At 45.9% G+C, this 11,678-nt stretch overlaps 1 protein-coding gene across 1 annotated transcript; it reads right to left on the minus strand.

The window, feature by feature from the left end:
• Positions 1 to 4,275: 4,275 nt before the first annotated feature.
• Positions 4,276 to 5,298, minus strand: LOC128566361 (olfactory receptor 5C1). The gene has a single exon (XM_053563185.1). It carries the CDS (start codon positions 5,264 to 5,266, stop codon positions 4,304 to 4,306), a length of 963 nt encoding a protein of 320 aa, XP_053419160.1. The 5' UTR covers positions 5,267 to 5,298; the 3' UTR covers positions 4,276 to 4,303.
• Positions 5,299 to 11,678: the final 6,380 nt, after the last annotated feature.

Below are 11,678 nucleotides of genomic sequence, written 5' to 3' on the forward strand. Positions count from 1 at the left end.
CAAACCTGCTACTCTTCCATTACTACCTTATGAAGATCAGAGAAAAGGGTCAGGCTGAGCGACCTAAGCAGAGTGACCCAGAAGCCCAGGCTTTGCAGCAATAACTTCTGGGGACAACCCTCCTGTAGAAAGTGCAGAAATGTGGGAGGGATTGTGCCTCTGTGTTTGTGAGAGTGGTTGTGTCCCTCTGCAACTGTATGTGTCCTTGAGCTTGGGTGGGTGTCTTAGTGTGCAGGTGCGTCTGTGTCTGTGTGGGTGGCCCCACCTATGAGTGTTCCTTTGGCAATGAGGAGAAAAGATTTTGAACTTGGAATTCTATACTAAGCCAAAATATTAATCAAGTGTGAGAAAAGAATAAAGATATTTTCAGACTTGTAAAAAATTAAAAAAATAAGAATTTGAAGGACTGCCCACTCCTCCTATTTCTAATAGGACATTGGATCTGTATTGAGGGCATATGTGTTTCTGTGTGTGTGTTGTAGCATGAGAGGATTGAGCCTGTATGTTGCATTCTAGGAGGGAATGGCTTTGTCTGCCATATTGTTGGGATAACCATAAAGAATGATTTTGAATATACGAATTTTCAATGATTCCTTATTGTCTATTGAATAAAGTCCCAATTTCCTACCTAATCTCCAGGCCATGGGGTGTTCTTCTCATTCCTAGATCCTCATTCTGCAAACTTCCCCACACTTCATTTCCAACACACCCCTCTCAAGCCAGTTAAATTGGTCTTCTGTACATGCTAAGTTCATTCCACTTCCATGCCTTTGAGTTCACTCGGGCCCACAGTGGAACGACCCTTCCCCTCAATTTCAACCCATGTTGCAGGGCCCAACTTATTTTGTGTGATAAGTGCCCCCATCTTCCTCACCCCAAACCTGCTCCTGTCCTCTCAAACTATCTTAGTAAATGGTTGAAGGGAAATACTCAGAATTAGGCAAGTTCTACCAAATATCTCACTTCAGGAGGAGGGGTCTGTTTATTTTTCTTTATTCTCTAGGTTGGGCTTTGTTGCTGTCTACCAATCCCTTCCCATTCACTCTTGTTTGCTTTCTTTTTTTTTTTTTTGAGATGGAATCTCACTATGGCGCCCTGGGTAGAGTGCCGTGGCATCATAGCTCCCAGCAACCTCAAACTCTTAGGCTTAAGTGATTCTCTCACGTCAACCTCCCAAGTGGCTGAGACTACAGGTGCCCACCACAGTGCCTGGCTATTTTTTTTGTTGCATTTGTCATTGTTGTTTTAGCTGGCCCAGGCTGGGTTCCAAGCTGCCAGCGTTGGTGTATGGGCCGGCACCCTATCCACTGAGCTACAGGCACTTGTCCTTGTTTGCTTTCTTATCTATCAACTAGGCCCACATATAATAGCTTGCAACTACTTTGTGTTTCCTGTAGTTGATTTCCAGCATTTATGTAACTAACATATCTGGCCGCTCCATGGATGCTAAACACACAGAAGGGACCCGTGGACATCCTGTGGGGCCAAGGTGATGGAAGGTGCCATATCTCTCTGGAAACTTTCTCCTGATCATGGTGAATGCTGTATGTCGCAGGAGACTAAGGACTCACACAAAGGAGAAAGGACCACAGAGGCTCCATTGAGTTTAAACTTCACCAAATTGGGGATGAACCTTACACTTGCAGTTCAGCTGCTGCCAACTCTTCTAATAAGACCTCCCACTTTGATTGCAGTGTCTGAGTTGTTATATTGATAGGGGGTAAGAGGAGTTGGGGAAGTGGGAAAGGATTATATGATTGGAGAAGGGAGGTGTTAAATCTGTTTAAGCCTTTGTCAAATGTGCTGAGTTAGGGATATTGTCCCTCTGCTCTCACCATGCCAGTTCATCAGGAAATTGGGTGACCAGCCATCTTGATTTGCCTAGGACTGAGGGTGATCTTGGATATTGAGCTTGGAGTTTTAAAACTGGGACAGTTCTGGGCAAACCAGGACAAGATGGTTTCTCTCTCAGGAAACCTGTGTGTATAAAGCTCTCTAAGATTTAAGGAGATGGTCTTATCCACATTCTTCTCTCCATTAGTCTGGGACCTCCAGGAAGGCCATAGTTGCTAAGAGAGAGGGTCCTGGCCTGGGTGACAAGGGGCGTCACCTTCCCAGGGAGCCAGGGAGGAGTCCTCAGGCTTCCTGGAGTCTAAGTACCAGGTGCCTGATTTCTCTTTGAAGGCAGAGTACAGAAGTGTGAGGCCAGCCCTTGTCTGGGGCCCTAGGAAGAATCTCCAATCTTAGCCCCCTGGGGAAGTATGGTTTGGGTCCCTCAGCCATAAGCAGGGGAACTGTAGGTGGGTGGGGCAGGGGCTAACACTTGCTCTGGCCATGCTCTGCCTCTTCTTGGAAGCCCCTGCCTTTAACTCCCAGGGTCTGCTTCTGTGTGGAGAGGCTTCCCAGGAAGAATGCAGTGTCTTGGGCTTTGCCTTTGTATAAATGGGTCATGGGTACCAGAGAAATCTGTCAAAATTGTGAACTCCAGGGACTCTGGGTCTGGGGAATCCACCATGATCCAAGACTTGGGGCACTGCTATTGGTGTTGCCCAAGAGGTCAGGGTTGGGGCATTCCTTCTCCTAACCCCAACTCTGCCCCTGAATGCTGTGATCTTAACACAAGGCCATCATGATGTTAACCCTGCTCACCACATGCTATCCAAGCATGCTCATAACTCTGAATGAAACTTGATCCCACCAATTACCAACACCTACCCTTAAGCTTTAAGAAACATTAACCACTATCCATAACCCCAACTAAGTCATAAAGTGACTTAAAACATGTCAATTAATATTTAAAATAGTCTTTCTTTTTTTTTGAGACAGAGTCTCATTCTGAGCCCTGAGTATAGTACTGTGGTGTCCTAGCGCACAGCAACCTCAAACTCTTGGGTTCAAATGATCCCCTTGCCTCAGCCTTCTAAGTAGCTGCGAGTACAGGTACCTGCCATAATGCCTGGCTAGTTAAAATATTCTTATGGACTGGGCGTGGTGGCTCATGCCTGTAATCCTAGTACTCTGGGAGGCTGAGGTAGATGGATCGCTTGAGCTCAGGAGTTTGAGACCAGCCTGAACCAGAGTGTGACCCCATCTCTAAAAAAAAGAAAAGAAATAGCTGAGCATTGTGGCAGGTGCTTGTGATCCCAGCTATTCGGGATGCTGAGCAAGAGGATTGTTGAGCCCAGGAGTTTGAAATTACTGTGAGCTATACTGTCATAGCACTCAACCTCAGGGTGACTAAGTAAGACTTGGTCTCAAAAAAAAAAAAAATTCTTATATCTAATTCTCATCTAGTTCTGATCTTAGCTTAACTGTCATAATAACAAGGCTGTGGCTTAAATTTATAACAAACATTCCCCATACACCAACTTAACTTAAATTTAATATGAGCTAAACTCTAATTAGAATTTAACAGTACAAATGAAATCTAAACTTCAGTCTCATTTAGTTCTGCATTCTAACATTAACCCTAAAATATTTCTAATATTTCTAACAAAATTCAAGTTTACCCGAATTTATTAATAAAAACCAATCCAAATCATAAAATTTACATAATTTTAATTAAATCCTAAATTCGCCTGATGGCTTCTTAATTCGATTATCTAACCCTAACCTACCCTAATCCCAACTCTATTCTTAGCCATGAACTCTAATCCTGACCCTATTCCAAGCATAAATATAATTCTGACTCTTTCCTAACCTCTATTATGCCTGGACTGGTCTAACCTTGGCCAAATCCAAAGCCAACTGTTGGTATTTTAGAAGTTAGGTTGTGTATGTTGTGATGTATTTGAGCCATGTTCCTGGGCACAGGCCATAGGGAGGGATGTTCCTCTCATCAGATTCAGTCCCATTCTCTGGTGTGAGTGGGTTCTGAAGACATTCTCCTGATTAAGGGAGCAGAAACAGAATTGGTGGACATAAACTTACAAGGACAAGGATCTAGGAAAACTTGGAACCAACACAGCTCTCACTTTGTGTTTCCAGGGGGATCAGCCTCTTATAAGTGCAGTTGGTGAATAAACCTATGTCCCTTCAGCTCCTCACGTGCAGGAGCTTTTACACTCAGAGGAACTTAAGGCAGCTTAATGGCAACACTAACCCAGTCCTCATTCTGGCTCTAGGTGTCACTCCACCCCCAGGTTCCTGCCTCCTCTTATTCTCCGCTCTTTATTGTCCCTTAAACAATGACAAGACACATCCCGGCTAGAGGAACATCTGTCTTTATCCACAGTGACAGGAGCTGCGAAGAGTGTCGTTCTCCTGTCTTCAGAGTCCGCCCTAACCAGCCTCCTTGGACCAGTCACCGGGGTCCCTGCCCTGAGAGGCAGACTCGACCCCAGGTCCGCCTGAGGGCCTCCTTGACTTCCTTGTTGCGGAGGCTGTAGATGAGCGGGTTGAGCGCTGGAATGACAAGGGTGTAGAACACAGAGGCCATCTTGTCAGTGTCCAGGGCATAGCTGGAGCTGGGACGCAGGTACATGAAGATGAGCGTTCCATATAACAAGGCCACCCCGGTGAGGTGGGACCCGCAGGTGGAGGCTGCTCGCCGACGGCCCTCGGGTGAGCGCATGCGGATCACAGCCACGGCAATGAAACTGTAAGACACGGCAATGGCCGCCATGGTGGTTGTCTGGATAAGGCCACAGACAGCAAAGAGGAGGAGTTCATTGAGACTGGTGTCATTGCACGAGATGGCCAGCAGCGGAGGGATATCGCAGAAGAAGCTATTGATCTCCCGTGAGTGGCAGAAGCTCAGGCGGAAGGTGAAGGCTGTGTGGACAAAGGCGCTCACTGCCCCGCCCAGGCCTGATGTCCCCAGCAAGGCCAGGCATAGCCGCCTGGACATGGCTGTTGTATAGAGAAGCGGGTTTCCTATGGCCACATAGCGGTCATAGGCCATGGCGGCCAACAGGCAGCACTCAGCATCAGCCAGCCCTGCAAAGACAAACATCTGGAGGGCGCAGGCCACGTAAGGGATGGTGGCACAGGGCAGCAGAAGGTCCACTAGCATCTTGGGCCCTATGGCTGAGGAATAGCAGGCATCCAGCAGGGAGAGGTTGGCCAGGAAGAAGTACATGGGTGTGTGGAGCCGGACATCCAGGCGGATCAGCAGCACCATGCCCACGTTTCCCAGCAGGCCCCCCAGGTAGATGGGCAGGAAGATTAGAAAGAGGGTCACACGCAGGTCCCAGCGATCCGTGATACCCAAGAGGATGAACTCAGCAGGCGCCTCCCTGGCCCCGGTGAGGTTTTCTGAGGTCATCCTGCAGGACAGGGCCTGAGGAAAGGCAGAGATCATGACTGTCGTGAAGGAGGACGCAGGTACAGGGAGTCAGGTGGACTTGAGCTTCAGCCTCACTGTGCAACAAAATTGCCACGTGACCTTGGAGGAGCCACACAACCTCTCAAAACCTTTGTTTCCAACTCTGAGAAGTTGCTGCAATGTAATGTTCATGAGGGTAGGAATCTTGTCTGTCTTACTCACTTTTGTATCCACATTACTAAGAACACAGCCTGGCACATCTGTGGTATTCAATAAAGATTTGTTAAATGATAGATTTAGTGCCTTGACTAGGCACTAAATAAAGCTTTATGACTTTATATGCATTCTCCTCTCTAGTTTCCCAGGGAAGAAAAGACACAATGAAACGAGCAGAGAGAGTCTCCTGATGCAAAGGGTCTTGAGGTCTGCTGGAAGGACATCTTTCCATTGCAGTAAGACATGAGAAAGGAGTGGCCTGGTATCTCTAGTGGAAAGAACAACAGAGAATGCGAATGTATTCCTGAGCCTCAATTTGCTCATCTCTATAATGGGGGGAAAGGCTGCAAGGATTCAATGAGATAATGCATGCAAAGCATCTCAGGCATTTAATAAAGTTTCAGTGGATTGAATTGGACTGAATTAAGCTGGATGCTTAAGTTGGAAGAAAGCAACTTTAAGGCAGTCAAAAATAGCATAATTCCCAGAAAATTCAACATTGCCTCACACTGCTGTGCCTTTGCATTTGTTTCCTCTGCCTAGAACTCGTTTCCACCTTCTGCCTTGAACAAAAACTACCTCCAATGTAAGACATGACCCTGATCTACTCTCCACCCTGCAAATGAAATTTATCTCTTGTCTGTGCCCTGCTACGCTGGAGCATATAGTAGTATCCTGTTATCTGTGGGGGATATGTTCCGAGATTCCCTTTGGATGCCTGAAACCACCGAGTACTAGACTCTACATATACTTAAATATACACACCTATGATAAAGTTTAATTTATAAATTAGACCCAGTAAGAGATCAACAACAGTGGTAGTAAAGTAGAACAATTAAAAACAATATGCTGAAATAATAATTTTGTGAATGTGGTCTCTTTCTGTCTCCCTCAAAATATCCTATTGTTTGCAATATTTTCAGACTGAAAATATAGTTTGACTGAAGATAACTGATACTGCAAAAAGCAAAACCACAGATAAGGGGTGACTGCTCTAGCTCTGTCATAGCTCTCCCCTATTCTACTGCAAATATTTTTTACATGTCTACCTCCCCTGTGGGCTTTGAGCTCCTTGATTCAATATTCTTTTTTTTTTTCCTTTTATTGTTAAATCATAGCTTTGTACATTAGTGCAATCAAGGGGTACAATGTGCTGGTTTCATACACAATCTGAAATATTCTCATCAAACTGTTCAACGCAGCCTTCAGGGCATTTTCTTAGTTATTGTATGTAGACATTTGTATTCTGCCTCTAGTAAGTTTCACCTGTACCCATTCTAAGATGCACCATAGGTGTGGCCCCACCCATTACCCTCCCTCCACCTTAACCTCTCCCCTTCCCTTCCCCTTCCTTGGCCCTTTCCTCATAGTCTTGTGCTATAGTTGGGTTATAGCCTTCATGTGAAAGCTATATAGTAGGGCAGAGCTTGCCCAGGCAGTTCTCTCACAATGGGTCCCTGCGGCCCACAGCCGAACACTATTAGCTCTGTCCAGCTCAGCGGCTCAGTCTGGGCCCTAGACAATGCCTAAAGTTCTCCGCACTCCTGCTCAAGCTGTCCCCAAGGCAGTTCAACTGAGTGCCAAGTCCAAAAAACACCGAAATGGTTCACAGGTAAGGCCTTTCTGGTTTGCAGTCTCACTGCTGCTTGTACTTACGCTGCCGGCGGGATTAGGTCAATCGAACACACGCAACCACTTGCCAGTTTTCCACTGTTTTTGTCCTCCTCTTGGGGTCCAGAAGTCCCTTGCTGACTCCCTGTATCCTGAAAGGGATGATTATAGGCAGATCCCACCAGCCAGAGATGCCTGGAGTCTTATCTCCCCAGACTCACAGTGCCCAGTTGCAGGGAAACTGTTACTCGGCCGCCATCTTGCTCCACCTCCTCAATATTCTTTTATCAAGGATTTATTGAGTATTGCTACACTCTAAGAATGGCCCCCCAATTTGTATTTGTATCCCCAGGGTCTGCTACGTAACTAGTATTCAATAAATATTATTTGAGTGTATGGACGTTGGCAGCATGTGGATTTGGTTTTTAGCACAGGTTTCATGACTTTCTGGTGTGTAACTTCAGGCAGGTCCCTTCACCTTCCTTAGCTTCAGTTTCCCCTTGCAAAGTAGTTGGATTCAATGTCATGATACAATGGTGAGGTGTATCTTCCTCTTGGCTGTAAAGCTCTATAAGGAGGGAGACAGTATGTCTCTCACTGTTATTGCCAAACACCTGGCATGCTCTAGCTCATAATAGGTGCTCAGAAGAATGAGAGCAGTTCCCTTACGTGTTCACTGGAATGGGCTGAAGCCTTTTATACATCTCATTTTGCAACAAAGAGACTTTAGTCCACCTACCCTCACCCCTATCCTGGAAAGTCCTGTGTCCCAGGAAACTCTTCAGTCCCAGGCAAACCTGGACATTTGGTCACCATACCTGGATAATTTTTCCTTCTCCAGAAATGTGAGGAGCAATCTTGGGAGAAGCCTGTGTCAGGACCTGCTTCTCTATGAAGAAAGAGTTTCCATTCATGTGCTTGAGGTTCTATCACTTGTAAACATTATTGAGCACAGCCTGGCCCAGCTTAAATCAGAAGCTGTTGGCTTCTGGCCTTTGTTTCTGCTCCTGCTGCTACCCCCCTCAGTATTTTCTCTTAAGGGTACAGCTGGTAGGTGGCAGGGCTCCGCTTCCCACCTGCTTCTTCTGAGCTCAGCTCCATCTGCTTCGAATTTCTTTCCTTCTCTGGTTGGGGGTATCTTTCCTTGAAGGTAAGAAAACTGAGTTCTAAGAAGGGAAAAGACTTGTCTGGAGATACCCAGCTATGAAGGGGTAGCTGGGGTTTAAACTCAGATCTTCTAGCTCTTCTAGGTAGCTCTTTCCTTAAATGTTGTCTCCGGACTGAGGCTCTAATCAGATCTCTTAATGGAATACAAAGCTGGTTGTTGCCACTGTTGTCTTCAGTCCTCTCATCTTTAGGTTGAATAGCTTGGACCAGGTCAATGGTTCCCATTCTACTCTGTGTGAGACAGGGAAAGGGCAAGCCCTACTTGAGAAGGAGTCATAAGACCTGAACCAAGGTCTCTGATAAAACAGGAGACAGAGAGGAACTGGCCCAAACCAGCTAGAACCCAGACAGCTGTGAAAAACAACTTCAGGTCACCCTCACTGCTCATCACACACTAGTTATAATATAACTCCAACCAGCACCATGACAATTTATAAATGCTATGGTAACTCCTGGAAATTACCCATAAGGTCCTAGGTCCCTTTCCCAGAAATCTTATGAATAATCCTCTATTTAACATAAAATTAAATAGAAGATATAAAATAAGACCTTGGAAACTCACAAAGTTCTACTCCGTGTTGCGCTGCTTTGCCTATGGAGTAAGCCTTCCTTTTGTCTCTTTGTTATCTCAGTAAACTTGTTTTTGGTTTGCTCCATCAGCTTGCTCTTGAATTCTTTCCTGTGGGAAGCCAAGAATACACTTGGCTTTACAGACCAGATACCAGTTTGCAGTCTACTTTCCTGTATCATGTGGACTGGTGTCATTAGAATTACTGACAAAGTTCTTTTTTTTTTTACTGATAGAGTTTTATGAAAAAAAAAAAAAGTTATACACAGTGCTCAGAAATTCTAAACAATCAATCCAGAGTGGGGCTTAGGAGTCCATATTTGAAAAAAAGTTGCAGGTGATTCTCTTCTGCTATGCAGCTGAGTTAGGACTCCCAAGCAGTGCTTCTCAACCTTTAACGTGCATAGGAATCATCTGGGGATCTTACTAAATGGGATGTCTGCCTCAGTAGGACTGGGGACTAAGATTCTGCATTTCCAACAAGCTCCCAGGTGATAGTGATGCTGGGGGTTTGGGCACCACACTTGGAGTGGGAAGAGGTGGTATTGTTCTAGCTTTGATTTCTTAGGATTTCAGCTTTCTGGAGGGTTCTCTGAGCCTATTCCTGCTAGCTCTCTCTTTGTCTTGCCCCATCCTCTGCTCTCCAGGCCCTGCTGTACTCCTCAAATCATTTAAGTCTGGTGAGGCTGACCTTTCATAATATGTGGCTTTCTCTTTCCTTAACAACCCCCAGGTTCTTAACTCATCCTCTCTAGCACAGACATTTCAGTTGTCTTAGGCTGGACAACAGTTGCTGTCACTGTGGTGGTGTGTGGTTGTTGGTTTGTTTGGACATACCTAGAAAGTAGAGATATGTGGGGAGTTCTTCTAGAAGAGTAGCTTCAGTGCAGCCACGGGGGTGAGACTGGCAGGGGAGGTAGCAGGGACCTACCCCACCCCATGGTAGAAATGGGGGGACTTGTAATCTTCCTGGGCCTTGAGGGAGCGGCCTCTTCCTGTTTTCCTCCTCCATCCTCCTCTTGTCTCTGTTTTCCCAGAGTCCATGGAGACTGTGCCCACATCCTCAGAGGATTCTGTGACACCTGGTGGCAGGGGAATTCCAGGGATGACTCACTCTTTGGTGCCTGGGGAGACTGGAGAAGTTTGGCTGAGTGAGTCCCTGGGCTCTGTGTGGGGTAGATAATCATACTCTTAGATGAGAGGAGTCCTTTTGGTCACTTTTTCCATCCATACATTCTTTAGGATTTTATATATATATATATATATATATTTTTTTTTTTTTTTTTGTTGAGACAGAGTCTCACTTTATTGCCCTCAGTAGAGTGCCGTGGCGTCACACGGCTCACAGCAACCTCTAGCTTTTGGGCTTACGCGATTCTCTTGCCTCAGTCTCCCGAGCAGCTGGGACTACAGGCGCCCACCACAACGCCCGGCTATTTTTTTGTTGCAGTTTGGCCGGGGCTGGGTTTGAACCCACCACCCTCGGCATATGGGGCCGGCGCCCTACTCACTGAGCCACAGGCGCCGCCAGGATTTAATATATTTTTAAAAAATAATGCTCTAGAATCTTTGAACCCCTTCTGTACAAGGCCAAATTCTTTTTGCAGTTCTCCTAGTGGTCTTCCTGCCTGAAAGGTCTTGCCTTTTCCTTGTCTACATGGTAAACTCTTCCTTTTTGTTGCAGAACGAGCTCAAATATTGAATATTTCTGTCTGCAGGAAGTCTTCCTGCCCCTGTGACAGGGCCACTCCTTCCCTCTGTGCATCTTGGTCATGTGCATGTAAGAGCATGAATCTGACACAGAAAGGAAACAGGTGATTGTGTCTGACACCGTGAAGCAACATGCGGCCAGCACCAGGCATGGAGCAAACACTCAGGAAATTACATCAGAACTCTTGGGGTGGGATATTACATCAGTCACAGGTGATTTTAAAAAGCTGTCAGAATTTAAGACCACTTGGAATGTCCATATAGGATTGAAAACTCAATGAGGGCTGGAAATGGGGCTGAGTCTGATGTTAGGGTCAAGTGGCTCAGAAAGCTGCTGCCTGGCTAACCCATCCTTTGTGTTGGCGATGTGTTCTTCAGTTCAGATAACTGGCATTCATTACATTCTACTATGTTCTGGGGTTAAGTTTAAGAGTTTGGGATATAATGATGAACCAAAACGCCATAGCCTCTTATTTCATGAAGCTTACAGGGAGAAAGAGTCAGAATTAACTAACAAAAGCGCATGGGGAGGAGTGTCTCAGGTAGGAGGGATGACACGTGGAAAGTGTGCAGGGGAGTGCAGATTGAGACTTGAAAGGAAGGGAGGAGCTCAGAAAAAGAGAAAGAGAGAGCGGGGAGAAAGAGGGAGACAGAGAGTGAGGCGTAACTGAGCCTCGAGAGACAGGTAGGGACCAAATAGTGATGCTTTTTTTTTTAGAAATATCATTGGACTATTTTTTTTTTGTAGTTTCTGGCTGGGGCTGGGTTTGAACCCACCACCTCCGGCAAACGGGGCCGGCACCCTACTCCTTTGAGCCACAGGTGCCGCCCTAGTGATGCTTTTCAAGCCATGCAAAGTATTTGTATTTTTTATCCTGAAAGCAATGAGTTTCTAGTGAGGGATTTAGGGAATGGCTGGGATGTGATGAAAATTTACCTTTCCAAAGATCACTCTGACTGATGTGAATAGAAAGTTTTGGGTGGGAACAACTGAGGATGCTGAGATGATGCTGACTGGTGTGTGGTGTGCAGATGGAGAGAGGACTCGAGGGATGGATTTGAGAGATACTTCGGAATCAATAGGACTTGGTGATTGATTGGTTGTGGTGGGTAATGGAGAAGGAGAAAATTCATTTGCTG

Source organism: Nycticebus coucang, chromosome 2 (genome assembly GCF_027406575.1).
Source record: "Nycticebus coucang isolate mNycCou1 chromosome 2, mNycCou1.pri, whole genome shotgun sequence".
In the NCBI taxonomy this organism is placed as follows: domain Eukaryota; kingdom Metazoa; phylum Chordata; class Mammalia; order Primates; family Lorisidae; genus Nycticebus; species Nycticebus coucang.

Bases quoted from the DNA above. Each gene is read 5' to 3' on its own strand.
- LOC128566361 (XM_053563185.1), bottom strand. From the start codon at position 5,266: ATGACCTCAGAAAACCTCACCGGGGCCAGGGAGGCGCCTGCTGAGTTC.